The 13351-nt window shown below is 26.8% G+C and overlaps 1 protein-coding gene across 2 annotated transcripts; it reads right to left on the reverse strand.

The window, feature by feature from the left end:
* Positions 1–136: 136 nt before the first annotated feature.
* Positions 137–13115, reverse strand: LOC129968452 (electron transfer flavoprotein subunit beta-like). 2 transcript variants are annotated; one of them, XM_056082322.1, is made up of 7 exons: positions 12977–13115; positions 8946–9104; positions 7282–7440; positions 6849–6911; positions 3675–3833; positions 3364–3545; positions 137–285 (listed from the first exon to the last, which is right to left on the reverse strand). In XM_056082322.1, the coding sequence occupies exons 1-6, from the start codon at positions 13028–13030 to the stop codon at positions 3375–3377; spliced, it is 765 nt and encodes a 254-aa protein (XP_055938297.1). In that variant the 5' UTR covers positions 13031–13115; the 3' UTR covers positions 137–285; positions 3364–3374. The 2 variants fall into 2 exon arrangements, with proteins under 2 accessions (XP_055938297.1, XP_055938295.1); XM_056082320.1 differs by lacking the exon at positions 137–285 and adding an exon at positions 2148–2283.
* Between the last annotated feature and the right edge of the window lie 236 nt (positions 13116–13351).

Genomic DNA, 13351 nt, shown 5'->3' on the forward strand with positions numbered 1-13351 from the left:
AATTAGATAACTGTTAAAAATTCTTATCTAAATTCAACTTATGCTAAGCAGATACAGGATTCTCATAATGAAGCAAAACTTTATAAGCTTTAAATTGTAATTTATAAAAACTTTATAATTGATCTTTTTACAAAGTACAGATTTCACATTTTATTAGAATTAATTTTTAACTTATTATCAAACATACTGTATAACTTCTTTATAATTTTTCATTGGTAGAAGATCAAAGGTAGTTCCCTTCATCCATCTTTTTAATTTCTTGGTAATTTACAAAATTTCGTCCATCTAAAAGACAATCACAAAATAAATAAAAATTGTTGTGAACTAGTATTTACTCAATACTCAAAATATTCCAGAGGGTAAGTAGTTTATAGCCATTGATTTTGCTGTTGTAGTGTGTTGTCATTTTTAATACTCATGTATGATTTTATATGCATATTTTTTTAGAAAAGCTTGTGTTTTTTCAAAATTAACTCCATGTTTTAATTAAATAGTCTTAACTTGAAATGGAAATATAGTTTATTTTATGAAATACCCTTGCTAATCTTATAATTTGTAGTAAATGATTGGCAAAATCCATTTGCAGGGATATGCTCTAGCCTTTGTGCTAGATGATCGTTTTCTCAATAAAGATTATTACATTTAATTAAAAAAAATTTGAATTTACTGGGTTTATTCGATATTCTTAGATAAATCTAACTTAAAGCAACACTGTTAAAATTTTAAGATTTTTTTTTTCACACAAAGATGATAGCACTATTTTATTATTTCATTTTAAAACTGAATCATTAATGTATTTCAATTTTAAATTAGGATCGTTTTTGATAAAATATATTTATAGCTTATTTTAGATTCATATATGAATTTTGTTGATTAAATAATATCTATGGATAACATAACATCTATGAAAAGAAAAAAATTACATAAACTAATTCTTTTTCTTTAGTTTGCCATTTATTTGAGGAGATTAGATACACTTATGAGGCCCAAATTGCAAAATGTTATTGTGACACAATGTTGTCAGTTCCTAGTCAAATTAAAATTTTGACTGAGTTTATGTAGAGGTTAATGTGTAAGAAACTTACTCAGTGATATACATGAACAATTTATTGGGCAAAAGGAAATTGAAACAAATCTGGGTCTAGTGGTAGTAATACATCTGACTGAAATTCCAACAATGAATAAAACCAAGTTTCTGCTTCACTCTCCCAGAATGAAAATGCTCTGATTGCAATTCCACACAGTTCATGAGTTTTTGCCCATTCAACTTTTCTTTAGTCATTTTTAAATTAGGAAGAAAAAAAAAACGAATTCAGTTCATGAAAATACCTTGTAAACAATTCCCAGTAAAAAAAACACTTATTTAGAAACGACCAATTGCTCTTCTGTAGGTAAACATCTTGGCAGAGAATGGCATTAATGGAAAACTTCCTGTATGAACCCAGACTTTGTAAATGTCATGAAAAATTGATCAATAATAAAACAATAACCTAAGAAGGGTATGTTTGCCCTTAGTTGATTGATATTAAGACAGAGAAGGGTCCTGCCTATTTTCAGCAGGATGGAAACCATTGGATATTCGATTTGGCAACAAGTGGATTGAAAGGGCAGAGCCTATTTCTTGGTCTCCAAGGTGATCGGATCTGACTCCATCAGAGATTTTTCTTCTGAGGACATGTCAAAAATTTTATTTATACTAAGAAAATTCAGGATGTAAACCATTTCAGGTAAAAGGTAATCACATGTGGCAAACATCACTCACTTTGCATGTATGCCGTGACACAAAAAGAGCACATATTGAAATCTACTAAATAGTAAAAATCTTGTTTACCTTTAAGGACATATATATAACATTAAACTAATTTTATGATTTAATTTTAAAAATTTACATCAAAACCCCAGAGTTTTTTCATGGATACGATGCTTATAAACACCAATTAAATCAAACATGATACTTATGCAGATGACATTACAATGATGATTATTCTTATATGAAGGAAGAAAATTGGGTTCAAATTAAGATTTATGACAACTTAAGTGAGACAGATTTGAACGGCTACCATGAATAATTATAAGAAAAATGAAATGAAGTTATTACTCTTTTCTACCAAGCATATTTCTTGAATATATTTATAAAATAAAACAAATTGCCAAAAATGAAATATTTTATTAAAAAAATTCTAGTAATTCATTTGAAAATAATTATATTTATAAATCTTTGTACAAAACTTGCATTTCACAACATTTATTAATTTTTAGTAAAATAGTCTGCATACCACAGTCCTGAAAGATAAGAAAGAAATTACTTTTACAAATTGTATTAATTTTAAATTCTCAGATTAAAAATTATTATTGAAAAAAACTGGGCATTCTAAAAATAATGAGCCAGTAAATATGGAAGTGTAAAAATTTATTGCTCCACAAATTTTTTAATTATAACTGTTCAGATTTTGAGTAAAGCTTTCTATACAAAAAGTTAGAGATTCCAACTTAACCCTTTTGTATCAACATTTGATAGAAACCATTGCCTTTTTTTAAGCCTTTTGCAACTCAACTGTAAAAAGTCTGCAGTATGAGATCTTAAAAGTCTAGATGATATGGTAGATTACATTTACTTGAATGGGCCTTGTGTGTGTAAATATTATTTTGTCAGAGAATGACATTAATGGAAAACTTTGTTATGATACGTATTAATGGATGCGATTATTGTAACAATGACCTCAATATTTATTTTTTCATAATATCCCCTTTTCCCTGTTTTTAAATTCTAGGGACAGATCAAGGAAGTGCAAAATGGTCTGATCTACAGAGCGCTAACACACAAGACACATACATGCATCTTTATAAATAAAAATTGGATACCAAGTTGCAAAAAATAATAATTGTTATATTGATATTAATAAGGGAAATCATATGCTGCAATTTTATTCAAATAATCCAAGTACTAAATTGTATATTATATGATTATGAAGCAATTAATTTCACTATTTGAATTATTAGAAACTGAAATATTAACATTTCAAAATATATTCAGCATTTTCATATATTTCTTAAGCCTACTACATCAATTTCTGCAATGTTATAAATAGAAAAGGACAATATAGTATTTTGTTTTACAAATTAATTTAAAAAACCCTTCAAATTTCATTAATCAAACTTGTGCAACCATGCATCATTCCATTAAAAATGTAAGAACCGATTAGGGGCAATAAGCATGGCTTGTTGCTCTTCTAATTCAACTTGCTCTTCTTCATATAAGAATTTTTTTTTTCTTCTGAAATCATTAATTTTAGCATATTTTATTTGCACTGTAACAATCTGGTTCATTATTTATTGAATAAACTTTCTAATTTACATACATACCTATGATTAAATCATATTCTTCCTAGAGCTTTTAATTTTTCAAGTAATTCATCAACAGATTCTACTTTAGTACCAGCTTCTCGAGTGGGTGGATCTTCTACACTTATTACTTCAATTCGAGATGAAACATCAACACCTAAATCAGAAGGCTTCTTCACAGTGATGGGTTTTTTCTTAGCTTTCTGAAAAACATTTAAATATGTTTGTAATGATAGATAATAGATGAAAATACAATTCATAAATAAAAAACTATTAAAAAAAGCTAAGACTAGAATATGGAATTTAAAAAAATTATAAACCAATGTTTTTACCATAATATTAGGCAAAGTAGCATATCTTGGTTCATTTAGTCGCAAGTCTGCACTTACAACAGCTGGGAGTTTCACAGAAATATTTTCTAATCCACCATCAACTTCTCGAGTCACTTTTAAGTTACCATTTTCCTTTTCAATTTTGGATGCAAATGTAGCCTATAATGAAACCTTTACTATTATAAAAGTAAAACTGTAAATAAATAATTCGATAAATTCAAAAAATAACAATGTATTTGAAAAAATTAATAAATTTTTAAATATATAGTCTTCATTCTTTCTGCCCACATAAGTTAATCTGATTATCTGAATTAAATTTGAGAATAAAATCTTTCAATAGCAGAACTTACAACTCTGACCATAAATTAGTGTTACGGTCCTTGTTGCATATCTGGTTCAGCAGTGTAAAAATCCTTTTTCAATTATTTGATTATCACTATAATAAGGTTACATAAAATTATTATTTATAATAAAAGAGTTACTATATGTATAAATCATGAGGCTATTCAAATGTCTTTCTCCATCTGTTTCCAAACAATGGCAGATTTATGTATTTTGAAAATGAGCAATAACTATTAGATAATTTCTTTAAATATAAACAAAAACATTTAATCATAACAATATAAAATTAATAAGCTTCAAACAAATACAATACTAAAAATTATTTTACAGGATCTATCAATTGAAATATAACAATCCTTTTAATGGCTAATTAATATTCCAATATAATATAATAAAAAATAAAGTTTAACTTGATATGCCTTTAAAACAGCAAAATCTTTAATCACATCATTGAATGCAATAGAACAAGTTTGGAATTAGATGTGAAGAATTCTTCAACTGAAGAATTTCTGAGGCAATTCTTTACTCTTTTAAGACTACTATAAGGTTTTTTTATTTTATTTTACCATATGCATTAGCAGTCAGGGGGGGGGGAATAATTATTAGGTTTTTCAAGAAAAAATTTTAAGACTTTCAAAGGAACATTATAAGTTTTTTCTTTGTAGCTCAAAAGCATGTGCAAATCTTTTGCAGTGCATCCTTCACTACACTCTTTTAATAAGAATTTTGCTAGGTTCATACAAGCCATTCTTATTGGTTATCTCCTATGTTTTGCAATATATAAAGATCCAAATTGTTCATCATATTGAAAATAATTTACTTTTTTATACATTTCATGTATTGCGGAATGAATATTTCCCAAAGAATTATCTTTCAGCATACAGGGTTTTAAGTTAGTACTTTATTCATGTTCAGAAATGTTTGTATTGTTTATAAGATTGTTAAAAGCATCAGTACATTTTTTTATACAAAATAATTTGCATCATAAACAGTAGGCACATCCAAATGGGTTTGAATATCTCATAGATTTTCTCCCTCTCTCTCTCTCTCTCTCTCTTTTTTTTTTTTTTTTTTTGCCCCTCCTGCTTAGAAAAATATGTTTATTTGCAAGCTTATTGCATTGAAAGCAAACATATTTGGACTAGGAAAAATCAGTTTTTACTTCTCTTAAATGCTACACAGTATATATCTTATAACCTTATTCATATTCCTATACTCAAACTCCAGAATCACTCTAATTAAATTTTTTCAGTGTTTATCAGCATTTCATCCATTTATGCTCTTTAAGCGCCTTTAGATTAATTTTATTTTAAATTCTACTTAGGATTGTTAATTTATTTCAAATTTCCTTCTAGTTGTAGCTGGTATAAAAGTTGATGATTCATCTTTAATTTCACTTGCAGAAGTTCATAGAAAATTAACCAGGATTATATATTTCAGAACAGCTCTTCCTTTCTTCGGCTTTAATACATGCCGTTAGCATTGCATAAATTCTTTTCCCATTTTTTTTTCAGATTATTTATCACTTAATAAAATTATAAATGCTTTTTACAAGGTTCAACAGAAGGAAACTATTCACAAAACTGATATTTATTTGAAACATAAGCAAAGCTATTGCATACCTATTAATCATGATAACAACAAATAAATCACAAACAAAAATTGATTTTTTTTGGGGTTAGAAAATGCTGTTCTGGGCTTAAATAGAATCATGGCATTTTCTACATTAATTTTAATAGGGCAGCTTCATTCACTCACGAATGCAAATTTCATGCTTCTGATATTTATAAATATCTTGGTTACCAAATGAATTTAATGAAACAGATGAGAAGCAAACCAATTATACTTTGTATTTGTAATATTTTTATAAATTTAATTACTTGGTAACTAGGATAATAAAAATTTTCTTTATTTGACCTGCTTGTACCCTAGACAGCTGCCCAGTTGGAAATCCATCACTGTTCCCAAATCGTACCACTAAAGTGATACCACGCTTGCATCTATTCAAGATGCTCAACAGCATCATTTGAAGTAATAGAAATTTGTCACCATCTATTAACATAAATCCATTCCTTTCTAGGGAAATAGGCAGAGTCAATGATACAATTTCTCATTACTAAAATTTATATTTCTAAACTATAATTTTTGATAGTAATAAATTAGTTCATTGATTCTTTCTATCTATGTAAATTCGTCCAATCGGAGAGTGAGTTTTGAAAAACATCTTCATATGCATAAAGATCATCATACAAACATTACAAAGCAAGATATTTATTCTTGTTTTCTATACGGGACAAAAAAGTAACTAAAAAACAAAATTCCCAGTATTTTTCTGGGTTTTATGAAAATTTTGAAATTTCACAGTATATTAAGACAATTTTTAATTTCCCTGTGTTTTCCCAGTTTTCAAGATTTTCCCAGAGGTGTGGCAACCAAGACATACTCAATCAATACTACTCAACCTAACAACTCTTTCGATATGGCAATGCCCATTGAAAGAGTAATAAAAAATTATTTAATGATGTTAATCAAAAATTATCTACAATCTCTTCATTACTTTGTTTATACATCCCTTATCTTTAATATATTCTTTTAATTTTTTCCTTCATAATTCATTGATTATACTTTGAATATGACATTTTCTTTTGTATTTGTAGCCTTCAATTTATATCACAAATTATCACAATAAAACAACTCAAATGTCCTAAGATATATTTGAGGCATATATTATGACATAAATTAACACAATATTTGAAAGAATGTATACATATAAAAAAAAACACTCCAGAGGGAGAAAAAAAAAAAGTCAAAGTGATTAAAATGACTACTTACCTGCGGCCAATCTAAAATTGCAGCAGTCATTTGTGCTGTTTGATTAGCATCATCATCAATGGCCTAAAAGAAATATTTAAAACTTTTACATAAATAAGCTTTCTTATCATGTAAAATTTCAAAGCAGTTAAAAGAAGATGAATAATATCAACTTGAATAATTACTATGTTCTAACTTTTTTCCATTTTATATAATCAGAAATAATTTAAAATACAAATTAAAAATTAATCACAAATTCTGAAGAATACTTCATCACTAAAAAAGACACCCAAGTAACAATAGAAAATTAATGTTTAAGTGAGATATCAATTATGTTTAAGGTGAATTCTTTTGGGTATTTAAGTCTTGATGTTAACAAAGAGAGAGAGACAGAGAGAGAGATTAACAAAATTAAGCATGAAATAAAAATTAATTATTTTTAGTATACACTTACTTGTTTTCCCAAAATAATTAAATCAACTTTTTCTTGTTGTGCTAAAGCAGCAAGAATCTTTGATACATGAAGGGGTTGCAATGTTTCATAGTCTTTTCCATCTACTTCAATATGGATGCCTTTATCAGCTCCCATAGCAAGAGCTGTTCGCAAAGTTTCCTAAAACAAGCCACACTTAATTAAAAAGTGATAAAAATTTTATACTTAATCACTGGAGATAAAAGTTAACTACTTAAGGAGAAACACATGATTTTTCATTACGCCTTAGTCACGAATATCATTCCAATGCATTTAAAGGTAATAATTTAAAAGAACAATGTGTAACAGAGGTGCTACTCAAATCTGGATACGAGAAAATGCATTCATGTATTAGTTATAATGGAATATGGTTTTAAGGAGTGGGAAAAGTAAAGAAAAGAAGCAACAGTTTAATATTATTCAAAAATAAGAATTTATTTGTTATCTGGAAAAAATCTACAAATGGAAATGTAATCAAGCATAAGATCTGTATCAGTAAAATAGGGGGGGGGGGAGGGAAGACACGATTGATCTGTTATCATTTGCACTACCAATATATTCAAACAATACTACTATTGAAGATAATTTAGGCCCTCTATTATGTTATAAGGAGCAGGTGGTGGGAGAAGGGGTATGGAATAAAGTAAAGGCCCAGACAAAAAAATATAAAAATTAAACATGTTGTTTTTGTCAAAAACCATATAACGATAAGAGCTGTTGAAAAATTAAAATATCTTCGAAATATAACTGCAGATTTTCTCTCAGTGAATCAACTGTCAGTATAGAATGAAAGTGGTATACATCCTTTTACGTTACTTGAAAATAACATAGGGTAGTTTTTGATTAAAGTCAGTGCATAATAAAAATAGTGTCTTTACAAACACAAATCTATCATTTGAAGTTGCAATATGTGAAATTATGATTTTTATTTGCAGATGGTTATTAATTAAAATTAAAAATTAATTAAAATAAAGTAAGGAGATTTAACACCACTTTCCTTCTGACCTTTCATACCTTCACCATCAGCAGCGGAACAAAAGTCAGGATGAAATATTAATAACCATGAAAATGAATCGAGTTTCACATAAACAGTGAAAAAAATTTAAAAATATTTTTAAAAACTAATTAAAAATAGAAAAACTATACAGCCAAAAATTGGTATATGATGTAAATACATATACAACTGCATTATTTTCAGAAGTTATAACAGAAAAATGACAAAATCCAACTTAAGTTTCAACTAAAATTAAAAAAAAAAAAAATACTGGAAATTATAATCCTCTGAAGTAAATAAGTATCAAGTTTGATATTTATACATCAAGTAGTCTGGTCTGTGAAGTACCTAACTGACACTCATCTTTATTATATGTAGAGGTGATCAACATCAAAATTTTAGAAAATATTTTCTCATTCCTTAATTAAAATCGCTCTTCTCAATGATATTACCTACTAAAATTGAATTGTTGCCTACATTGTCTAAAATGGGGGAGGGGGGAATAACAAAAGAAAGAAAAATTAAAAATTTGCATTAAAATATAAGCTTGCATTAATAATATATAAAACCATAACATTTAGTATCTATATATTTTTATTTTTTAATGTTAAAAATTATTTAAATCTAATACTGTAATTTAAAAAAAAAATACTTGGCAAGTTGTTGGCCCACAAGAAACTGCAATAATTTCACTGCATAGTTTCTTTTCTTTCATACGCACAGCTTCTTCAACAGCTATTTCATCAAAAGGATTTAAACTGTGTTTCACACCTTCTGTCACAACACCAGTTTTATCTGGTTTGATTCGAATCTGAAATGTTCAATAAGAGAAGCCTTTAAATTATATTTACCTATTACATCAACATATCTAATAGTTCAAATGATTAATATGTAAATATATATATTGTAAAATATGACAGTGATGCATACATTAAAAATTAATTTAACAACAGTTACTTCAATAGGAATACCAAAGTAAATGATTCATGGGAACATAATAAATTTTAGTACATGAATTTCCAGGTATATGTATTGCTGAGGTGGAGAAATTAATAGTTTTTGCTCAAACACATAAGGTAAGTTAGAGATTAACCTGAGATAGACAATAAGAGAAGGTGAAGAAGAGATACCAACTAATTAAACCCATAGTTCTACACAGAACAGAAGAAAATAATAATAATAATAATAAACTTTATTCTTAGTGTTTGTTATTTCCTTGATCTTGAAGTAATGATGATAGAAAATTCATTACACTTGATGAAGTTCTTGATTGCTAACAAGCCAACAAAAAAGTATTATAGAATATAACACAATAAATATATAATGTCAATAAAAATTCTATGTTCATGAATATAAATCAAATAATAGGAAAATTAAACTGGGAAAAAGTTTTGCTTTGCTTTTTAAAATTAATGACAATTTCATCAATCAAGATCTGCCATGCTTTCCATTCATTACTAAAAGTGTGCATATATAATAACACACAAACATCCTCAACGTTTAACAAAGAAAACATTAGCAGTATTAAGATATATTGTCCCTCTTTAGTGAAATCAAGCTAATCTTCATAAATATGAAAGGGATTTCAAAACTCATTGTACATAAAAATTCATAATAAACCGATTAATTCTTCATATATATGAATTTCCTTAAAAATAACATTGCTGTTTCATATTAAACACTGATGCCACTTTCTATTTGGTAAAGATGAAATATATATATACATATCACCTTAATGCAATCCTTGTAATAAAGTATTTGAATTATTATAGAGAAAAAGACAATTCTGTTGTACCTCCTTCCTAATGACTGGTAAATATACTAACACAACTTTGTAAAACTAAATATGCCAATAGATTTTATTATATAAAACTTCTTCCCACCCTTTCATTTCCCTTACATTATTATTACGATTGCATATTTTCACCTTCATTTTAATCTTTAAAGGCATTCAACACATATTAAATATTTGAATTGTCATACTACCTCTCTTAAGAACTGAAAGGTTACAAAAGTTCAGAGCCATAAAGTTTGCACACTCCATCTACCTTCCTTTATTGAGAACTTTTGAAAAGATAAAACTAACATAAAGAAATATTCGGTCATTAAAAATTTTAAACAAAATTTGAGAAACAAACTAACTTATGCCAATAGAGAAAGGCAGAAATGACCGCAGGATGCATATAATTATTTTATCTTAAAAAATAAGCACTTTGTAAGCAGAAAAAATAAAAACCAACATTAGCCTAATATTTTCTTATTATAGAATAACTATAAGTTCAATAAAATAAATTAAGTTGGGTATTAAGTAAGTGTCCAATTTTATATAAACAGAAAATACTAACAGGAATCATTGAATATATATTACTTACCAGCATTGAAACTAAGTTATTTAAATTTTTGTTATGCAAGTTTCACTTCAAAAACATTATTAAAAGACTTTTACTGCATATTTTAAATTACATTACACTCCTGATTATCTGCGGAATTGGGTGGTGCGGCCGACGCAGATAACAAAAATCACAGATAATCCGAAAAAATTTAAAAACGGGTATAGCAAAAAAAAAAAAAAAAAAAAGTCATTCGAACTTTGAAAAATCGTTTTATGTACAATAAAACGTAAAATAAACAGCAGGAAATGTTTAACTAAAGCTTAATATTTTAGTATATCACTCAAAACCAACCTAAAATGCATTTTGTTAATGAAAACAGAAAAGTGCTTTGTGCTTATGAGAGGCGTCAAGGATACACAGAAAAATTAATACATATGTACTGTTTTAATACTGTAATGTATTATGTAATTACAAAAACATAACTGTAAAACTGCACCTTTTTAAAGAAATCAGTCAAAAAAAAAAAAAAACTTTGTGTGACAGGCGCAGATAATCCGCTCCGTGGATAACCTGTCCGCGGATAATCGGGAATCTACTGTATTTAATTACAATGTATAAAAGGGAAAAAAGTTATCTTGTTACTTCATCAATATTCCAATTTGTAGCAAAAAAGTTAAGAACAAAAGCATACAAATTTAGAATATAAAAATCATGCTTATTTTATTAAATACATAAGTAAAAGATTGTTTTCTCAACTAATTAATTTTGTTAACAGAGAAAAATTTCTGGCTTGTCATACAAGTACGTACAATAGTTTTATATTCAATTTCTGCAATTTGCCTTTCTAAAAAAAGCAAATCATTTTTTTTCCGTGAGCTCTTTTTCTGTAAAGTGATCAAGAAATCAGAGTTTAACTTTCTTTATGACATCCACAACTATTTTTTCAACATTTGTTTCCCCAAAGGCAATATTTTGAATGGCTCATATTAGTAACATTCTCAATTCTTTAATTATGTTTAATGTATTGATACTGCCAGACTGCTTTATGTGGTCATAGAGTACATGTTGTGAAACATGATATTTTTCATTAATATTTTCCACTTGCAATATTTCTATTAATACTAAATCTTCTTTCAATAAGTACTTGTTCATGAAAAAGAATGAAATTGTCAAACTCTCACTTTTTAAAAAATTAATGATCTTCAAATGAAGAATTATGAAAAACCTTTGTCCAATCTTATTTTACAGACCTAAAAACTAGAGAAATCAAGTAAAGGTGATTGAAATAGGAAATCTATAAACTCCATGAGAATGGCATTTTTATACAGTCTTTTATCTTTTCTGATGAAAGTACAACACAGGACATGATTCATTCTTTACACTGCCTTGTTATCTGCCAAAACAATATATCTTGTTGAAATAAAATTTAGTGAATTCACTATGCTTTCCAACATTTTTAATATAGTATATAAATAAAAAGTCTGACAATCATACTTGAAATGCATATAATGTTAATGGATATTACTTTTGTGGAATGAGTCTTTTAATAATTTTTTCCTTCTTATGATAGAAAAGAGATAAAATTATTTGGTCTTCAATTTTATATAAACATTAAGAATATGTACATATATGATGAATAAACACACTCATGTAGTTAGAATAACTTAAATATATATTTAAAAAATAACAAATTCTGGCAAGGATGAAGATATCATTATGAAAGAATTGATTTATTATTTGACAAACAACAAGCAACCTCAAGAATGTTTATATAATGCACAAACAATTTGGAGCTTAAACATTAGTTCATTCTTTGATTTTACTTTACATCTTTTAAAAAAAAGATGAATTATTTTCAGAATTGAACAAATTCTTGGTATATTATTATCAGCGAATTAAATTACAAACAAACGGAAACTCACTTTTAATTCCCATACATCAATTTTTATGTAATAAGGATATATTTACTTCAATTATATTTTACATCAATCTTTACATTTCACATATTTTATTAAATCGTGTCTAAAAACAATTTAATGACATTAAATATAATTAACAAGTATTTTATGACACAGTTTCAATAAAACAAATGTTTATGTAACAAGTTTCACGTTTGTTTCCTGGTAGCACAAAATATATCGCAAAAATGATTCGACTGTTTTGATACAATGTTTGGAGTTAAGTTAATACATATATGCATGAAAAAAACATAATAAAAGTCAAAGAAAACAATATTATATAATTTTTTTACGCACGAATCTATTTTTGATTTTCAAGATAAGGTAAATACAGAAAACGATCAAGAAATGCAGAGATTCTGAGGAGAAAAAAAAAAGATAAATATACCTACCCTGACTGCATAATCAATAACTCTTTTGCAACCAACTAATATACGCATAGACATTTTAAAAAATTTCTTCTATATTATAAATAAACAATATACTTTTGACATATACACTTCACACAGTATGAAATCAGAGGACTAAATATATTGTGATTACGATTACTAAGTATAAAAATTTGATATCTAAACGATATTGAATTTGATCTTTGATAAAAAAAAATTCCTTGTGATATACTATGCTGCTTTCAAAAAATATCAAACAATTTATTTTCAAAATAAATTTTTTATAAGATTTTAGATAAATTGAATATATTATTTTTGCAAAATATTTAATTTGCAACTTTATAAAGAAGAAACATATTCATGGCGCGAAAATGCCAG

Source organism: Argiope bruennichi, chromosome 5 (assembly GCF_947563725.1).
Source record: "Argiope bruennichi chromosome 5, qqArgBrue1.1, whole genome shotgun sequence".
NCBI classification, from domain to species: Eukaryota; Metazoa; Arthropoda; class Arachnida; order Araneae; family Araneidae; genus Argiope; species Argiope bruennichi.

Coding starts and splice junctions, on each gene's coding strand:
- LOC129968452 (XM_056082322.1), bottom strand. CDS start 13,030: ATGTCTATGCGTATATTAGTTGGTTGCAAAAGAGTTATTGATTATGCA. Junction 9,105..12,976: donor TTATTGATTATGCAGTCAGG/GTAGGTATATTT, acceptor TGAACATTTCAG/ATTCGAATCAAACCAGATAA. Junction 7,441..8,945: donor GTGGGCCAACAACTTGCCAA/GTATTTTTTTTT, acceptor GGCTTGTTTTAG/GAAACTTTGCGAACAGCTCT.